The sequence below is a fragment of the Pipra filicauda genome, unplaced genomic scaffold, assembly GCF_003945595.2.
Source record: "Pipra filicauda isolate LSUMZ 115617 unplaced genomic scaffold, ASM394559v2 scaffold53_size3534045_pilon, whole genome shotgun sequence".
NCBI classification, from domain to species: Eukaryota; Metazoa; Chordata; class Aves; order Passeriformes; family Pipridae; genus Pipra; species Pipra filicauda.
In genome coordinates, this window is record NW_024104687.1 from 2949849 (window position 1) to 2970802 (window position 20954).

A 20954-nucleotide genomic window follows, 5' to 3' on the forward strand; every position below is an offset into this window, starting at 1 on the left:
AGATGACAGGGATTTCTAGGGAAGGTCTTTTGATTTATATTTATATTTTATCAATCATCCAGCAGTCAAGGTCCTAATAATACACCTAAAGACTCTGATAATCTGGAAAGTATTCTCTGGAGACCCATACTGCTTTAAGAATGATACATTGCTTCTGAAGCCAAGATGGAAATTCATCAATTAATTTGTGTGAATGCTTTCATTAGTGAGAAACTGATTTTACAATGCTGAATTATCTCCAAATGTATTATTTTCTGCACATAATTCTGAGGGTGACATGGTTATTGACATCACTACCATCAGCACTCAAATTTACAGTGACTCAGAGTCATTGGACTGGTCCTTTATGGCCTTTTTTAGGTAAAAATAATATAAAGTGTGCAAGGAAACGCTGCTGTGAAATTTTAGTAAAACCAGATACATGTCTCTGAAAAATAACTCTCAAAGTTTTAACACTGAAAGAATATGGTTTAGCATTTAAAAATGACAATATAGCAACAAACAGCAGCAAACTCATTTAGAATTAAACTGAATAGGTAGATTGAACAGTTTATGTGTTGTTTCTCGTGGAGCTGCTGATCAATAATTGTGGTCCTTCAGCAAAACCACTGGGGGTTGGAACATTCCAGGAAACCATTATGTTCATCCAGTGGCTCCAGACACCCTTCCATGGACAAATATAAACAAATAAGGCAGATACAGAGCAGATCATAAAAAGAGAATCAATTTTTCCATTCACTTCCCACTCCTTCAAAATTATATTTGTAAAGCTACTCCTGCTCGTGAGAACACCCTTGGAGTGAGGAGGAGCTGATCACTGAGCTCAGTCAGAGCTGGGGCCAAGCCAAATTAATGATCCCCTTCACCTGTGAGTTAAAGGCCTCCTAATAAATAGGAATGTGATTTTAACACTGTGAGTTAGAGGGTGCACAAGAAAATAACAAACAGAAATGTGGTTTCAACACCTTTCACATTGAGGCCATGTAATCAGATCCACATCCTTGTGGTAAGAAACAGATTTGCAAATTTACATCCCTCTGGTCTACTGAAGTGAGATCATGCTGCCATTGATCCTTATTAACCCAGGTATTGAATTTCTGTCACATCCAAACCACAAAAAGTAACTCCATTTTTAAAATTTTACTTGCTGACATTAAGACTGGATGAATTTTTTTTTTTAATCTTTAAATGAGAGTTTGCTCTGAATGCTCTTTTTTACTGCCACTGGGATAGCACAGAGTTAATAAGAATGATTGTGCTGTTGACATAAGTGATATATTGAATTCTAGAAAGCAGCTGCTGCAAATTAAAGGAGAGTTAATGACTAGATAATTAGAATATCAGGTGGTTGATGTTAGTCCATTTAATAATAGGTGGGAATTGTTACTATCTGTTTTCTCTAAACAGCACGAGTATTTCAGAATATGCAGTTCAGATTTGAAATGGAATTCAAAGGAAAAAAAACCTTTTTGTTCATACTGTGAACTGGTAAATAAATATTATTTCAAATATACAGAGGAGATTTTCTGGCCCTCTCTCTAGGTGTGCAACTGCTCCACTAAGAGAAGAAAAAGGCTTTGAAAAGTTGTATCCTCTTAGTGAGTGTGAAGTGGAGCTTCCCTGGGCTCCAGCTGGAGAGTTGGTAGGTGTGCACAGAACTGTTGGTCCTGCAGTGTTTCCAGGCTGGAATAGCAGAGTCCTGCAGCAGGAGGTGGTGGTACCACGATTTACATGAATTCTTTGTGCTTTTATGCTTCCTCCCTCAGGCTTATGGCTGCTTCCTAAACTCACAGAGACTGGTTACAAAGATAAGAGGTAAAGAACCTCCAAACTTGGGCATTTCAGGACCCACAGCATATCACTTGCCAGTTTTTAAAGGTTAAACCAGTGAGAGTCATTGGTGTGAAACTTGTACTCTGTTTCAACTTAACTCATCTCTGTTTTTGTGTTTCTCAAAAAGGTCAACCACCTACCACAGGATGATAAAAGAGACAAGTAAATCTGACTGGATCACTCAGTCACTGCCTGCTGAAATCCACACTTTGGGGAGATGTGCCAAATTCAGGGAAAATAATGAGCTGAAGGTAGAGAAAAAAACCCACAGCTATACGTGGATAAAGGAGGGGAAAATAGTTGGTGACAGAAACTGAAAATATGTGACAGGCTTAAAATATCCAACGAAAAAAAAGTATTTTTCAACCAGCATAGACAACGACTTCATTCACATTCATTTTTATCAGTTTTACCCACACAGAGCTCAACCTCCTGGTAAAAGCCAGACTAAAATACTCCTTACAGCCTTCTGGTGCCAGCAGATTAAAATTGGATTAGAGATTACCAAGATACACTACATTTATACCAACATGTGTAAGCAGATATAGTTTCAGTAGGTTCCCAAACTGATTCACCCACTCCTGGAAGTGTCCAAGGCCAGGTTGGATGGGGCTTGGAGCAACCTGGAATGGTGGAAGGTGTCCCTGCCCATGGCAGAGGTTTGGAACGAGATGACCTTCAAGGTTCCTTCCAATCCAAACCATTCTGTGACTTGCAGATGCTGAGAGCTGTCTTTGAGAGGTTACTGCACTTATTACAAGGATGAATGAGAAGAAACTGAGATGGAAGATGATAAAAATTATGATAATTAGAGAAATAAAAAATGAATAGCTGGATAACATGACATGGATAGCTAAGGAGAAGCCAGTCAGCTCCCACTGTGTTTTATGATTGTCAGGGCTCTGCATGGGAGCAGATGAGTGATGGCTGATATTATCAAGGAGAGTGGAATATCTCCATGTTTTAACCTTTCATTTGTTTAACCTTTATTGTGTGGGTGAGGTTGTGCAGCTGAATTTCTTATTACTTGGAAGGGGTTGTATTTTTGTCTGTTATAGCAGGGATGATAAAAGCTTAGCAAAGTTCTCACGTAAGTGGCTGTTAAAATGGATCTGTAATTATAAAAGGGCTGGTATTCATCCTCAAGTTTCATTTCCTTGCATTTCTGCAGGGTTTCCTGTTTTCCTACAACACTGAAAGGAAAAGAGATTAAAAGCACAGAATTCAGAAAAAAAGCACCTGTTCTAAAGAGGTGGAAAAGGTAAATAAAGAGAAAGCACTGGTATCCAGATTTATTGGTTTCTGGTTTGGATCTGTCTAAAGGCTAAATAACAGTGCTATGTATTTCAAAGGAAAGGAACATTTTAGCTCCCAAGTGCACAACTATATAGAAATAGGACACACATCAGTTTGGTAATATTATTATATCCAAGGCAGGCATAAACATCTTAGCATGAGATATTCACACGTCTGAAATTCTTGGAAAAATTCCTTTGAGCTTTAGTGTTTTCCAGTGTAAAGGTGCTGGACAACCAAAAAATAATTGCACAGACAAGTACACTTGACAGCTATTAGGCCATTTATGTAGTAATGCCTGGACTAAAATGGAGTAGGGTCACCTGCATTAGTCATATTTTGCTGTGCCCAAATATGTGTCAGTACTAGTGATGGCCAGTAAAGAGCACCAAAGCCACCATCTTCAGCATCTGATGTTCATGAGGTCTTCAGCAATCAGAATCCCTCTAATTGCACCTAAGAGATGTCCAAGAATACCCCATGAAATCCACTTCTTGCTACCAAATGAAAAATAACTTCTCGCTGCGATAAGCTCATTTCTGAGAACAAAGCATGGGAACCTCCAGGTTTGTGAAGTTAAGCTCTAACACCATTATCTCCAGGTGGAAAAAACTGACCTGTCAGGACTCAGAGGGTGGTTTCCACCTCCAACCTGATCATCAGAGGGATTTAAATTTGGCTGGTTTGTTCCTCGTTTGTCTGTGCATGTTAATCACCCCCAGCAAGGCAACTGGACAGCCTTTGTGGGACTGCAGAGAGAATCCACCGGAGAAACTCCATCAGTTCATAGCACAAAATATAGTGTATGATCCTGATCTATTGTGGTGGCAACAAAATCTACACATGCCAATAAACAAGCCAAATTTAACTGCTAACAAATTGTCTGCTCTCATTACTCCATATTCAAAAATTATGTCACATTGCTACCTGCACAAAGACATCATTAATCCCTTCTCACCTGTCAGAAAAGAATACCCTTTTTGAAAAATTGCTGTTATATTTGCTATGCAAAAATATATGGCATATAGAACGTTGTAAGGCTGGTAAATAGGGTGAAATAAGTAAAATATAATTCCAAATGACTGGATTATTTGTTTACCTCTATGAGTTAATCTAAATGATGCTGACTTGGAGCTGTTCCACAATTTAAGTCATAGAGAATTACGTTTGCACTCTTCTGTTTTCTTTAAGCCCTTGCTGGCAAACACATTGCTGTTATTTAATGGTAATTACACAAAAAGCATGAGCTGGAATTATCTAAGAAATTTAAAAATATGGCTACTTACTATGCAAGAGTTCATGATTATGTTATTCATTCTCTAAATCTTTTTGCCTTGTATGTGTTTCCAACATTCCTTGACAAGAAAAACAAAGGATTTAATACAGATGGCACGTGATACTTTTACAGTAAGTTTTCTACTGGCACTTTATTTTTTCCTCAGCTTTGAACGATACTTTGGGGAATGTCTGTTCCAAGAATCATATCAAACAGGCAAAAACTGTAATAGCAATTAAAATGTTTAAAACAGAATTGTATTTGGAAGTGTATGCTGCAGTCTTTCTACCAAGCATATTACAAGATGTTTGTTTAGCCACAGACTTTTGGCTGGCTAAAATCATGTAGCTGGCCCTTTTTTTTGGTATAATTAAGATCATAGCATTGGAGCTACCAGAGCAAAGTTACATTTTCATCCACTGACTCTTTGTCCAGTGTGTATTTAGTTCATTCTTTCTAGATCTGCATCTTTCCTCAATCCTATCCTGCTGTAGAATTTTGTTACTTAAAAGCCAGTAAAAAAAGCACAAATCCTGCTCCCATAGAGGCAGCAGCTGCAGAAGCAGGATGAGCAGATCATGCAGTGGGACCCAAAATCCCTTGCATGTCACAGAAGACAGTGGCATGAGATGTGCGTGAGCACAAAAGGCACTTAAAATCAGGCCAAAAATCAATTAATTTATGAACTAAGCACCTATCAGTGGCTAAGACTCTCCTCTCATACACATGACACAACTGGCTGTTCCTCAGGAAAAGCTTTATTCTAGTCCTTGTCCCACGTTAGAGAAGGGCTGCAATGCCACAACACCAAAGTGGTCCTTATCCCAGGATCTTTTTATTAGGTTTAGTTCACAGAGTAAAAGTGCAGGCTTAAAAAGCCAGAGAAGAAAACACTCCTGGCATTAAACTCTGGACTCACATTACATCCTTAAATATAAACAACCCAAGCAGGAAAGCAAAGGTGGGTTATTCACTGCAGGTTTTTTTTCTGAATGTTTTGGTGTTTGTCAGAAGAGAGACTTTCAGGGAAAAGGGGATGAAATTATGACATGTTTTAACCACATTAAATGTAAATTGTCCCCTCTCAGCTTTCCTTCCATACGAGAATAAAACATAAGGAATGTCAAACTTCTTTAGAATTCCAAAAATACACCAATTTTATACTTTAGATACAACATTTTTCAATTTTGCATTCAGAACAACACTTCTCCTTTACAAGTATCTTTTTTTTTTTTTTTAATCCTTCTTTCTCCTCTTTTTAAAGAAAACAGATTTGCAAAGGATCAAACAACCCAACAAGCCAAACATTTCACTCCAGGTTAACTCAAAACACCTTCCTATGTTCTCCTGCCTCTCCCTTCAACCCGGGGGCCGTTTTTGGTTGAGCTTGAAATTTTTGCTTCCGATTTTTCTGCCAAAAACGAGAACCCCCACCGTCCATCCCGCTCCACTAACAGAAAGGCCTCTTGCAGGGAAATATGCACGAAGAGATGGGCTATGAAACTCTCACTACGACTACAGCCAGGCTGGCAGAAGCAGAGCTCGCGGGCACCGGGAGACGCCGGGCCGGCGCCTATCGGTGCTGCTGCCACTGCCGCGCCCGCTGCCGGTGCCGGCGCATGGACAGGCTGATGGGCTGCTTCCCAAACTTCCTCATGATCTCCTTGATCCTCGCCAGGTTGGTTTTGGAGATGGTGAAGTCGCACTGGGTGGCCCCCATGTCGTAGCCCACCTCGCAGGTCTTGGTGGCGGCGGTGTAGCCCTCGGCCCTCACGCCCACCACGTACTCGCCAGGGTTGAGGAGGCGCCAGTAATCGCCGTCGGCTCCTGGGAGGGGAAGAAGACGGTTTTTTTAGGACACTGGTCTTTCCTCCTTGAGGAAGGTGTTGTTTATAGACTCATTAAGGTTGGAAAAAACCTCTGAGATCATCAAGCCCTACCATCCACCCAGCACTGTGTTCACCACTGAACCACATCCTCAAGTGCCACATCCACGTGTTTTCTCACAGAATCACGGAATCTCCTGGGTTGGAAGGGACCCACAGGGATCATTGAGTCCAACTCCTGGCCCTGCACAGGCCCATCCCCAAGAGTCACACCATGTGCCTGAGAGTGTTGTCACAACATTCCTTGAGCTCTGTCAGCCTTGGTGCTGTGCCCACTGCCCTGGGGAGCCTGTTCAGAGCCCAGCCACCCCCTGGGGGAAGAAGCTTTCCCTAATATCCAAGCTAAACCTGCCCTGACACAATTTCAGGCCATTCTCTCAGTTGGAAAAGACCTCTGAGATCATCACCTTCAACCATCAAACCAGCACCACCACCATGTTCAACGCTAAATCATGTCCTCGAGTGCCACAATCCCATGTCTTTTGAACACTTCCAGGGATGGTGATTCCACCACTTTCTTGGGCAGCCTGTTCTAGTGCTTGAAAACCCTTTCCATGAAGAAATCTTTCCTAATATCTAACCTAAACTGCCCCTGGAGCAACCTAGGGCCATTGAATGAGGATACAGAAGTCCATGCACAGGGGTAAGATGACACCACAACCAGGAACCGCCCATCCTCACACCAGGAGGGTGTCAAAGAGGCTGCTCCCCATCACACACACCCCCTCCTTGTCCTGCCAACCCTAGAGGAAAACACACCTCAGTCACATTTTCCAAGTGATGAAAAAAGGACAGTGGGCTTCAATCTGGCTTAAAATTTTTGGCAGGTGGAAGGTCCTGAGGCAAGGGGTACAAAAAACCTTCCCCAAATTAATTGTAACTGATGGATCCAGAGGAGCCCCAGTGGAGTAACCACACTGCACCCATGACCCTGACCAGGCTGCATGGACACAGGTTTTGGTGCTATTTTGTATGCAAAGCATGTGAATACATAATATCAACTCACTTGGAGATGTAAGTAAATATCTCCGTCTATAAAACCTTACACTGAGTTTTATTACACTGATTTTCCTACAAAGTATAATTCATCAGGGTACTTAACCACTTTCTTACCTGTAAATGCACAAACAGAACTCCTGTAATCAACTAAACTACTCATGCACAAAGATATATTTTAACACCTCATTGAATCAGGACTTACTGGTTTCTTCTTTTTCCCTCACAGATGATCTCAGATGTACTCATTTTATGTATCCATCTGTACATAAAGATGACTTTAGGTTTCTTTTAAATATGATTTTAACCAGCAGGTATTCTTAGTTGTGAACTGAAATAGGTCAAAAACTAATATCAAAAATCAGTTTTGCACTCTATTCTGGGAAAACCCACTGTGAATGAAAGTACATATTCAAACATGTAATTCTGTATATAAATAGAAATGGAACATCTCTTGCACTAGGAGGGGTTGGAGGTTTTTAGCACTGATGAGAACTGACAGCCTTACTAGTGCTGGCCTTGGGTTGATGGCAATGCAGGGTGTAGCAGAAAGTAAAGATGATTTGCATAAAAATATTATATTTAGGGAAAAATCAGACTAGCCAGGCTCTTTTTAAAGAAATAGGATTTTAATTTAGGGTTTGGTAAAATAAAAAAACCACACGTTTGCAAACAGCAAGTGTTAACAAAACATCAACATTGACTATACCCTGAAACTGCAGCCTCTGAGTGTACCAGAATTGCACTCATTCAGGTTAATTCTTACATCCCAACTTGCTTAGATTTTTCTTTTATCCAGTTTGACCACATTTGGGGTGATGATCATGGTCCAAATTTTCTGTTTCTCGGGATTCAGATATTTTTAGGAAGGGCTCTAAGAGAAGCTCTTTATTCAGTTCTCCCTTACCGTTGGGTCCATTGGAGACTTAACAAAAGGACAAGACACAAATCTGCCCAAGTTCCTTGTATTTATCCCCAAGGGTTCGTTTTTAGCTGCAAATGCTCTGGCATTCCTACAGGGCAGGGAAAAGGCTACGGATCACCCTGTGAGTGGCTGTGAACACATCCCTGCTCAAAGCCCTGCTCTAGCCCCGGGAGTGCAAAGCTGACCCACATTCCTCTGACACATTTAACAGTCAGTTCATCACAACCCCACACAAGGCCAGAAATAAACCTACACACACACACATCACCGGGAATTTATTACAAAGCTGGATATTAAGCCATTAGCAGGATGCACTTTGCCTCCTTTCCATTTACAAGCCAGCAGACACAAGTATTTCTGTCAGCTGTCAGTGCCCAGAATTTAATACCAGGCTAAAAGGTTGGGGGTTTTCTGAAAATCACATTAAATCCAGTAGAGGTAAAAAATTTCAGAACAGATGGCAAAAGAAACACAATTAAAAATCCAGATAAATTTAGTAAATAATAGGTTTGCTGAAATAATAGGTTCCAGAGGGAGCAGGCTGGAGGCAGACCATTTCCACCTCCTGGATCTGGAAAAGGATTGCCATGTCTGCTTAGATAAAATAATAATGCATTAAGGCAAACATAGTACTACTACAAGTTAAATGTGTCAGATTGCTCCATAAATATTTCAATTAAGAGAAATACTTGGAGCCTTATAGGATAGACCTTACTTACAATTACGTAATTGTAAAAGTGAAAAAGTGATTTTTACACTAAAATTTCACCCTTTTCAAATAGACTATAAAAATCTATCTAATACTCTCTTACCTATGGAAGACTGTCCAGGAAAGCTGGCCATACTGCTGCACACCAAATGCATGTAACAACTTAAACTCAAATTTTCTCTAGTGCCCAGGCAGCCAGGAATGAGCCTGGATAGTTATAATATCAGAATTATGCTTAGCTTGGACTAATTTTATTAAATATTACTAAATGCTACTTCAAAACCCTTGGGTTTTGTTACATAATATGCACTGAAATCATAGGAATCTTATCAAAATATTGATTAAAAATTTCTCTAAATGTTGTGTGAAATGAAATTAGTTATGCTTTGGCACAAATCACACAGAAACATGTATCGGTCTTTGAACTCTGGCTGTGATTCAGAAATGTTTCACCAGGAACAAACTGAATGTTTCTTCATCCATATAGACTTTGACATCCCCAAAATGTGCAATTACAGGAAGCAACCCCAAAAGCGCCTTTGCACCATGGAGAAAACAGGTGCATTTGCTCATCCAGTTGATGAACTCTTTCCAAAGGTTATCTTATAGACCATAGTCCATCTCTAACTGTGACAACATGTAATCACTCAGATTTAATCGATAGTTACATCTGCATCAGGAGAAAATGGAATAATTTCCCACAAAGCTCTTAGTCTCGGGATCAATGTCTTCAATTAGCCTATTAATAGTGTTAGCTGAATGTCAGCATCCCTCTCTTTCCATAAGATAAATTGTATGTCGAAGAGAAATTAAAAACAATGTGCTTTTCATGCACTTTTTTTTTTTTTGTCCACAGGAAGAAGCAAAGAAATTTTCTCAAACATGTAAATGTTATTAGAGGGCTTTTACAGATAAATTTTGTCTGGCTCTACGGAGTAGTGAATCACATTAATGTATCCATGAAACAGTGGACACCTGAGAGCTGAGCTCACTTGAAACAAAACTTATCTGAATAGAGATAGTGGCCATAATTCTTCTCCTGCTTGGCCTATTTTTATATCAAGGCAACTCAGAGGTTTAAATAGAAACATTTTTCATTTTAAAAGGTATAAATGAAAGAAGACTGCTGACAGCTTGCCTTCTTTATCTGGAGTTATATGTGTCATTTTAGCTTTTTGGCTCTAACATAAATCCTCTGATTTCAGGGACTAATGAGACGTGTATTGTTATCTGTATAATATAAAACAGGAGACAACTTTTATGTTCCCATTTAAAAAGTGGTTCCCAAACAGAGTGTGAGCTTAAATGTCTCATCAAAAAGAAAAATTAAAGAGAAATAAATAAACACTTTTATTTTAAACAAGTTCAGATGGCCTTGAGCCATAGAAGCTCAGCAATAAGATGAGACACAAATAGCTGCATCATTCCCTGAGTGTTACAAGGTGCATTTTGGAATCTTGCCCATTTATTGGACTCAATGAGTCTCCTTCCTGTAGCACTTTTACTGTCTTTAATCTGTTGACTTCTGTTTCACATGGCAATCCAGTGTACAGAGGGCTGGAGGTTAATCACACACTGCATTAACTCAGCCTCAACCAGAGCAATACATCAATTCTGTTAACAGAGTAGTACAACTCACACTTCATGGCAGACTTTCAAGACTGCCAAGGCTTCCAAGACAAGAAAAAACAGCTGATTACTTTAATTCCCACTACCATTTCCCAGTGGTCCCGTTTTGAAATGTTTAAGGCAGAATCATTATTGTCTAATTAAATATCTGTCATTCAAGGTTTTCTCTTACAATGGAGACATAGTACCACTGAAATTAATCATAAACTAAGTTAGCTATTCCAAGATTCATTATTGGCTCAGATCATCTACTGTAGCAAACATTAAGGATTTGGAAGTCAAAAGCCCTGTGATATTCCATAGCCTGAAATCAGTTTATGTGTCCGTGTGCCATACTGTGCCTCAGTGGCAAAGCTCATGAAAGTGGCATCAAATAAAGGACCCAGAACACCAACAAAGACATAAAACCACATAAAGTTAGCGTTCAAAAAAATATGTGGATGTGGTATTAGGGACACGGTTTACTGGTAACATGGCAGTGCTGGGTTAATGATTGGACCCAATGACCTTAGAGGTCTTTTCCAACCTAAATGATCCTGTGTTTCTCTGATTCACAGTCCTATAACTGTTAACAGCCAGAGGAGCATTCTTTACCCAACATGGCATTACCTGCACCCTTGTTTTTCGGTGCTACATTTATTCTGGGTTAGATTTGCACTACATTTACATGAGAAAAGTGACAGTAAGAGTTCTTTAGACACAGTCTTAATCAGGCTGTTGATTTGGGGCACACAAAAGCCTATTTGCTCAATACTTTGTTGGAGGTGGAAAGAAAAAGGGGAATGGAGAGGAAAACCATAGTTCTGTTCTTGTCTACACAGCTGCAACATAGAAAGAAATGACTCCCTCCTCATGTGCCAATCCTTCTGCACCACTCTCCTTGGACTATATCCTACCTGCTGGCCTTTCTCCTAAAAGAGTTCAAACCTTCCATAAAATTCTGTATTTTGTTTTTAAACCACAAATCTGCCCTTTTGCGCTCATGGTTTTGCTTTTTTCTTTCACCTGTGCGAATGTCATGGTTGACACCTTCTACTGAGATAACAGCATTTGGGATTCCCTTTCCATGCACATCTTTCACTATGCCTTTGATGCCACGATGGACCTATGGAGAGAATAAAAAAGCAAGTAAATATTGCACAGCAATGAACAGTTGTATTAATAAGAAGTTACAATGAATTATTAATTCCATGTGTGAATTATGTGTATTATGTTCCTATTTTATGGCTCACAAAATTGTGAAATATCACTATTAAATCCATATCAGCCCTCCAGGCATTAACTTGTGAATCAGATTATGAATTCTGTTAGGATTCCTGAGGCATCAAATTCAAGATATAGATAAAAAGAACAGATAAAACAACAGACCCAAGGTTTTTGGCAAATTTTCTAGCAAGCTAGAATCAAGTTTTGAGAAGCTTCATGGCTGAAGTGACATGTCAGTATTATTTGTAGGGAAGATTTCTACCATATATACCAATAACCATGTAATTAGTCATGCAAGAAAAAAAAAATCAGAAACCTTAAACTCTCTCTCAAACTGAAAGGAGTAGTCACCAAGTTATTTAGGATTTGCACTTCTGTGGAATACCTGTTCCATGAAAACAATCAGGGACTCGCGGTTGTTTTCCCATTCTTCAGGCAACTCACTCTCGTGGGGGTATTTGTCACAGCCAACATAGATGGAGAGCTCAAAGCAGTTTGTGTGCAGGTAACTGAAGTCATTTATGCCTGTCAACAGGGGGCAAAAAGGAAACAATTTCATATCCTTTTTAATCTGTTAATCAGATCTGATCTTTTTATGCAACTTGTTCATGTAACTTCAAACACAAACTGGGTATTTATCTGGCTGGCTCAGTGTGCAGGCCTGGCAGGGCAAAAGATTTTTTGAAATGCCACAGTGTGGCCAAAACAGCAAAATAGATTGGCTGGAGTTGCAGTCACCAAAGGTGCTTCTGAATGAAAAGGGTTAAAACAAAACCCTTGCTCCTGTCCAATTACCACAGAGCAGTAGTCAAGTATTTAATGAGCCCTCTGTGCCTTCTGGAAGCAGAGCAGGAGGATTATATAATACAGATGTCCAGCTTTTCACTTCTGTTGATGGGGAAAACCTAAATATCAGCCAGTGGCATATGCTACTCTGGATAAATGTGCTTCCTCTCTATTTGAGAAACAGCCACAATTATTTTCCCCTCACATACTGTATCCCATCCTGACTAATCTGCTGTGAAATGTTTAGCAATACAAGGTAATTGCTCAGTTTTAATACTTGTATTTAAGAAAATGGCTTAACTTTGCCAATAGCAACTCTTTCATAGTGTCTGAACATGCAAATCCAGCCTTGAAAACACTGGAAATAAAACTAAATCAATCTATTCTTTGTCCTCGTGCAGTTCAGCCAGTGCAGAAACTTTATATGTAAAATTGCTGAAGAACCTGCATTCATTGCAGTCCAAAAAATGTGCAGGAAATAACATGGCTGGGTTTTAAAGGTGTTGGATATCTGTGCTGCACATACTTCTCTAGGGATTCTCTGGTACTGGAAAGAAATTAGAAAAATTCCTTGTAAATTCTCCCATGGGATGAGCAGTGAAAAGTTTCTGTGCATGGTCACTGCAAGGCCAGGAAGAAGATGGATGAGGAGAAAAGGAATGGATAGCTTCAAGGTGTGGTACAACAAGATGCCACCCACACCGAAGGGCAAGTGGGAGAGGTTCTGCAAGCAATTTATTGGAGTGTCACCTTCAGGGAAGGTTTGAAACGAGCAGGGGTTAGGACAAGAAAGTATTAGTGTTGATTTAAAAGGTAAAGAAATAAAAAGAAATGTGGAGTGAGCTATACAGCTATATCTACATAGTCATGGAATTACAGAGTGAAAAAATATAGGAGAAATCTGGAATCATATTTGGACAACCCTTTGCAATGCAAGGTGGTTGGTTAACTGACAGCTGCAAAATACATATCTATATATGCATATATATATATATCTGCACTACAAATCACTTCCTTGCACTTGTCCAAGTAGACACAAGAAGTCTAAAACTACTCTGTAGGTTGAAGATTGAGCTCAAATGGGAACCACATCTTTTGAGGTTTACTGTGGAATCCAATGTAAAAACTGCAAGTGAAAACAATATTCTAGAGTTTGTCTCAAAGAGTATCCTGGAAGTCTTACTATAATGGGACAGAGTAGGGTATAAATTATAATGAAAACATTATCAAGAAATAAATCAGATGAAGCAAATCCAATATGTAATTGGTCCTAAGAAATCAGGATAATATTCAGCATCTATATTGTCCATCATTACTTAATGTAGCTTAGTATGACAGCTGTTAGTGACATGGCCAATGTCATCTTTCTGGATCAATTCATAATGATGTTTCTTATAGCACTTAGGAAAATTAGGCTCATAAATTAGATAATTAAGTGGTCAAGTGAGTTTTCAGAGTATGCTTTAGAATTTGCAGAAATGCACAGCAATGTATTGTCAAGCATTGGCCTTGTGATCTAAAAATTCAACAATCCCCCCCCCCCGATTTCACCCAACGCTTTTTAACTTCCTGAAAAAATATTTGAGAAGTTAATTCTTGACTGTAGCCTTTAAAGGCTGGCCAGGACTAACTTCACATGGGCCAATGTAAAAGCCACAGAAGCTGTGTCCAAAATGTAGAAATGTTTATGCAGCGGAAGTACCTGCAAGTTCCAAACACGAGCCAGTTCCAGTAAAACGTGGGCTGCACAGACACTTTCCTGCATCTGTTTGCCATCACTGCTGCCGTTGCTCCTGTTGTCATCAAGTGATGGCAGAAGCCAGGTTCATTTCTTAATTTCAGAGAATATGTTGTTTGACTGATTTACTTATAGAAACACCAAGATTTTGTGCAGAACTGTGGTGAATCAGCAGAGTGGCTGATTCTGAGTCTGCTCCAAATGTACACCCATAGAGATAACTGTGCCTAATGCTGTTAAAAATGTGCTTCTAATTGGGCTTTCCTGGAAATCCATGTTTTGGCTGCACCACGGGATGCAGCTTCCGTCTCGTGCTCCTTAACAGGGTGACAGGCTTGGGTGTGTGGTGATTGATGCAGCCTGGATTTCATCCTGGCAGCAGAAATGTCTATGGAGCCCGTGAAAAGTTTAAGTGCAAAGATTTCCAGGTCTTTTAAAAATAGGATGGTAGCAAGCAAACAGCAGCTTTTTTTGGCATATTATTACAGCTCAAAGTGAATGTGATGGGGGGCTGATCTGTGACCGAGTTCAGTGAGCAGGAGGCTGAAATCAGGATTGCCTTATCTGCAGGCCACAGGAATCTCTCCCTGGAGTTACTGCTTCAGCTCTGACACATGTTCTAATGTTCAGTAGCAGTTTTCTGTTGTCACCTTGTGAGATGGCAAAGGCTGACAGGGTCCCCCCTGCCAGTGGGTTTGGCCTGGGTTGGTTTCCTCCTGACAAAGCATCTTGAATGCCCAGAATTCTTAAAACTAATGTACTGGATGTGCACTTTGGGAAAACTCAGTTGTAAATTAAATAGTCACCAGGTGTTACTGACAGTGCCTCCTTCAGTGCTCTGCTAAGTGATGAAAGGCAGTGAGCAGACCGTCAGATGGGGATTTATTCCTCTTAGAACACATATTTGACCACCACTGCCTCTGCAATGTACACCAGGCAGTGGTGGCATTATCATATCCAAGTCGGAGCTTCTACCAACACTTACTTCCAGCCACGGTGTGCCAGGAGGCTCCATTAACAGTGCCATCCTCCTTCTGGAAATCCTCCGTGTGACACGCTCTCCTTCTCGCGTCCGTCATCAGGCGGTGGGTGGAGGCGTAGGAATAGGCCAGCCAGCGGAACACGTGGTCGTCTGGGGTGGGGGTGTAATCCTGGGTTTTCCACATGGACCTCACCATGTCGTAGGGATAGGCCACCACCAGCTCCCCTCCCTGCAAATTGCCCCCCAGCACGAAAGGAATTTTTTCCATCCACGCTATTATTGCCCGTGTCTCCACCGCCACCTGGGAGGAAAAGGAAGAGCAGCTGTGGTTCAGCCTGTGGGAATCTGAGAGTCTGGTTTCAAGGTGCAGGAGCCCTGCTGTGAGTTCCTGAGCTTGAGTAGCCAGCAAGGAGAGATGTGGCCAAGGAGAAGGGCTCCTTTAAATTGTCAGCCATGCTTGGGAGATCACAGACAACCCAGAAAAACTAATAGAACCTTCATGCTATTAATTTCTGAGGAACATCTATGTGGAGTGAGGCCAAGAGCAGGAAGTGATAGAGATGTCACATGGTGACACTGCTGCCCCTGCCATTGGCTGAAATGAGTTTCCAAACCCAGGGATTTTAAATATTATGTCAATAAACTAAAACACAAAAAGTTCCACCTTGACAGGAGGAAGAACTTCTTTTGATGGAGGTTGGCAGAGCACTGGAATAGCCTGCCCAGAGAGGGCATGGAGTCTCCCTCTCTGTAAACATTCCAAACCCACCTGGATGTGTTCCTGTGTCACCTGCTCTGGGTGACCCTGCCTTGGCAGGGGGGTTGGAGTAGAGGATCTCCAGAGGTCCTTTCCAACCCTTATTATTCTGTGATTCTGAAGCACTAAAGAGCTGCCACAATTAACTACCTTCCCCTCATCCACTATTAATGGTTGTCATTATATTTAAAAGGTCAGGCAAAAGTAAGTTAAATTTTTGGCACTAAAATCCAATAAAGGACTTTAGCATAAGCCACTGCATTGGTTTTGCATATGCCTGAGCTGTTGCTGTGTTATTTAAGGTAAGAATATGTTTCAAACAAGAACAAATAAGAAAACCCCAGGAGAAATCTGTAAGGACACTGAGTTTGCAAAGACCTCATCTACACCACATCACTAAGGAGAAGCCTGATTCACATGGCTGAGCTCCATGGTGGACTTTTCCCTGTCTACCTGTTGCTGCCTGGAAATTGGGTATTGAGTCCTCCAGGTTCTCTCAACAGCCAAGGGAAAAGTGAATCCTCCAGGAAGCAGATCCTTCCTCAAGACCTGCCTCTAAAACTTGGGGGTGAATGGTCCTTTTGTGGTGCATTTTTATTTCCACTGACTAACAGGGAAATCTAGACAGGAAGATTAGATCAGCTGGGGAACTTCAGCCTCAAATTACTCATTCCTTGAGAAATGCAAATCTCTCCCTCTCAGCACATCCCAGCCTTGGTGTTCCCCTCTCTCTGGCCTTACTCACAGTGGCGTTTTCAGACAGGTACCAGTCAGGGATGGGGATGTGATGGTTTGGAACTTTTCTTTTACTTTTCTTCTGATCTTCTGACTCCCAGAGCAAAGAGTTTAAGTCAGGGAAATTATTGTTGATGTCAATGCCGTCCTGAGTCCATCGTCCTAAAGACCAGCCCCCTAATTCTGAACCCTTAGATTGAAAAATAAAAGAAAAAAAAAAGGGAAGAAAAAAAATTATAAATGTTCATTCAGAATATAACAACCTGTGAGCCCTCAGTAAAGTGTTTGGGAATGTGCCAGAGGTAATTCTGTACAGAGAAATGAAGGACTTACCATTTAATTAACTGAAATAAATGATTGGCTTTTTTCTTTTTTTAGTTTTGTATGAAACCTTGAATGAGATGAAGCAAAACCCATGAAAAATTCCTCAAGGTTAGCCAAAATATATCCCGCAAAGGAGATAACACACTTTCCCTTCCATGACTATGACTGTGACTTTTCTGTTCCAGTCTTCTACTAACTTCCCTGGAAGATTTTCCAGTGCATTTGACCAACCCTTACAATTTTTCCTCCTGGTGTCTGTCTTCTTCCAGACAGAATTATTATGATGCCCTACACAACGTGCTCCCCTTAAAGGTGCACTATTAAATTTCAGCTGTGGAAGAATGCAAATATTCACATGCTTACTTTGGTTTCTCACGAGAAACAGACTGCCTGGATTTTCCACTTTCCATAGTGGTGTTCCCATTGATATATACACCTCAGTATGGTTTGTTCTGGCAGTGTTTGTAACCCTTCTTTCCATATATATTTTCCTGTTAGCCAATGTCATATAAAATACTGTGCCTTTCATTTTTTTTTCCTCAGTAAGATGTTCCAGTGGTTTATTTTGTCTTGACGTGTTTATTGTTTAATTTTTAAATTGTAAAACGTGAACTTAGAAAAAAATTAGTGACAAGAGGGGCATGTTTTATTCATCTACTACAAATAAAAGAATTCCTGGAGGTGTTGATAATCACATTACCGCTTTATATGCCTTGTCATATCCATCTGGGTTGACTGAGGGCAGGAGGTGGATCCTTGTGTCCTCAATGAGATGGACAATCCGTGGGTTCCCAGCCAGGTATTCCTGGCACATAAACTGCATTAGCAAGAGGATTAGCTCACGTCCAAGCACTTCATTCCCATGAGCTCCTGCAATGTAGTGAAACTCTGGTTCCCCTGTTGAAAACGCATGGAGCAGAACCGTGGTCAGAGCAGCAAATCAAATATCTATTAAATGTCATTGATGTCAATCAGCCAAGGAAAGCTGGAGAAATGCCTTAACTGCACAACTGATGCACAAACTTTACAGAAACAAATTACTTTCTGTTGCTATTGCAGAAGAACAGGTTTGTGTGCCAGTGATATCTAAAGCCACTGTGTAAAACCTCCCAAATCCATTCTTGGTTAAACATATTTCTAATTACACTCACAATTTTGGCATGTTAGAGGTAGACTTTAACAGTTCTGATAGTCTAAAAATAACCTGAAAAATACATTGCTAGTAGTTCTCTCAGACAGATGTTAAGGCTCTTAAAAGATAAGTCAGTAACTGTACATAATTGATTTCTGACTTCACAGACTCTTTTCCTTCTCTAAAACAGGTTCACATATGTATTTCAAGGTTATAATGAGTGCAACAATCCTTGTACTCGACAACAAATTACTTCAGGGATGATTAGGAATAATGTGCATTCACCCCATGTAAAAAAGGTAAATTTCTTCCATAATTCCGTAAATCCCCACAACTAAAATCCATTCCCCAGTACTAAAATTCACTTTTATTTTATTACTGTAAAGAATTATCATTAAGGAATTTGATCCCATGTTCAAAATGTCTTCTATTTGTGCTCACCGTCCCCTTCCCAATTTAGAAATACAGTGCTGAAGTTCCTCCCACATACATTTGAAATCTTTGCTGCCATGAATATAATTCCATCAGTGATAATTACAGCAGATACAGGAAAAGAGGAGGGGGAAAAAAAAAAACAATCCCAGCACCCTTCAACAGATTTAGATTAAATCCTAACCAACTTCGTGCTCTCCTGGGTTGTCAGAAATCTCGACAGCATAAAGCTTCAGTCCTTGGTTGCTTTTTCCAATATTGTAAATTCTTGTGATATTTGGACACATTTTATTCACAGTTTTCATCAACTGCCAAAAAAAAACCAACAAAAAGACACGTAGTTAGACAATGCAGCATCAAAACAGACCCACTATGAATTACTTCTTTCCAAATTGGATGTGGCAAAACTCTTCATTTTCTTCTCTGATTATTTCTTAGGTGTAAAAGCTTTGTTTAGTTCATGAATTTATAGCTCTGCTATCACATTTTTAAAACATTATGCAATGGAGAGGAATTAAAATAATGGAGATTAATTAAAATAATCACATTACGATGTACTACAGGTTAGGGACTTGAGATGACCCAGGGTGTTGGTGACAGCACCTTACAGGTCACCACAGACACACTTTATCCATAAGGAAGATTTTCCATTCCTTTACCCTGTGCAGCAGTAATTTAATCAGAAACAAGTGAAGAGAGAAGGATATAATCCATTTAAACAGGATTTTCCCAGTGAGTTCTGATTATATCTGTCTCTGCTGAGGGAAAAACCAAACCCACCCTTCTTGCATTACAGTGTGAAATCTCATATGGAAAAATTGTTAATTAAAGTAGTGATGACGTGGCCAAAATTGCAAAATAGATATAATATGGATGAGTCCCCAAACAGAAGATGTACTCCTTCAGTAAATAAAAGATTCCTCAGAATGTGCTTATCACATTTCAGCAAAAAATAGGAAAAAAAAAAAGAAATAATAACAGCAATGTTGTCAGTGAAAACATTCTGCCCATCAAAATCTATTCAATTCACTCTTTCTGCAGATATTGCATGACATAGTCAAAATATAATCTAATAATTATAATAATATAATAATAAAATGCTTAGAGTTAAGCATATATTTCTGTTTAAACCAATGGAGTTCCACAGATGTCATCCAGATCAGCATATCTTGAACCTAAATTGTCCCACAAACACTTTACTGTGGTATTTCAGGTGAATGTTAGTGCACAAACAAGACTGAAAATTTCTTTACTAATATTAAGTTGTTGCAAATAGCTTTAAACAACAAGAATATATCTGCCTTGATCTTTTTTTCTTTGGGAGGAATTAAAGAAAGAAAACAGTACTTTACTGTAAATTGGAACCCTGGGGACTGTTAATTAGACAATCATTTCATAAACAAGCATGCATACATTACTGAGGAAATATTGTGGCATTACAAAACTGCCTGCTCACACATTGTTAATTTAGAAACAATACTGGATGATCATAAGTCTGATGATTTAAAAAACGTAATAACTAGATATGTCTAATTCCCATGCCACCATTTAGCAAATCTAAGTGCTAACACAACTCACATTGGGAAGAACATCATTAAAATTCCTCTCATATAAAGCTTCACTTCTATTTATAAACATTTTGCAAAGAGACTGAAAAGATGCTATTTCTGTACATTTGTTCATCTCACAGATTGGTTTTATACATAGGAGAAACAATTCTTGTGGCAAGTCTAAACTCATCACTTGTCTGAAAAATACAGTCAGTTGTGCTCTTTCAGTGTATTTCTTGTTTCATATCTGCTTATTTTCACCACTGTCACTGTCATCAGCGTGCTGGTATTATGGGTACTCAGATATTCCCACAGAACTCTTTTTAATGTTCTGGGCATAGGTAAGTGTGTGTAGTTTATTGTTCCAGCTCAAACACGCAGGTGAAGCCAGAGAACACTGGTTTACATTTGGTAGTATTTTATTTAAATGAGTCAATTCCTAACTCTTTCAGACCTACTGCCTTAAATCTTCCTGGTTAACCTGCTCATAATGAACCAAACATTTTATCAACGGATATAGAATCATAGAATCATTAAGGTTAAAAAAGACCTCTAACATCTTCAAGTCCAACCATTCCACCAGCATTGCCAAGGTCACCACTGACTCATGTCCCCAAGTGCCACATCTACACAGCTTTTACATCTCTCCAGGGATGGTGACTCCTCCATTGCCCTGGACAGCTGTGCCACGGCTTGACCACCCTTTCTGGGAAGAAATTTTCCCTGATATCCGATCTAAATCTCCTCTGGTACAACCTAAAG

The 20954-nt window shown here is 39.8% G+C and overlaps 1 protein-coding gene across 1 annotated transcript in view; it reads right to left on the reverse strand.

The window, feature by feature from the left end:
* Nucleotides 1-3394: 3394 nt before the first annotated feature.
* CPXM2 (carboxypeptidase X, M14 family member 2) overlaps nucleotides 3395-20954 on the reverse strand; it is a 75166-nt gene continuing 57606 nt past the window's right edge. Inside the window, exons 7-13 of the mRNA XM_027726439.2 lie at nucleotides 18827-18950; nucleotides 17779-17975; nucleotides 16765-16944; nucleotides 15266-15563; nucleotides 12142-12281; nucleotides 11556-11655; nucleotides 3395-6232 (exon numbers count right to left, since the gene is read on the reverse strand). Of these exons, the coding sequence (XP_027582240.1) occupies nucleotides 5979-6232; nucleotides 11556-11655; nucleotides 12142-12281; nucleotides 15266-15563; nucleotides 16765-16944; nucleotides 17779-17975; nucleotides 18827-18950 (1293 nt within the window). The 3' untranslated portion in view covers nucleotides 3395-5978. The remainder of the gene's footprint in view (nucleotides 6233-11555; nucleotides 11656-12141; nucleotides 12282-15265; nucleotides 15564-16764; nucleotides 16945-17778; nucleotides 17976-18826; nucleotides 18951-20954) is intronic.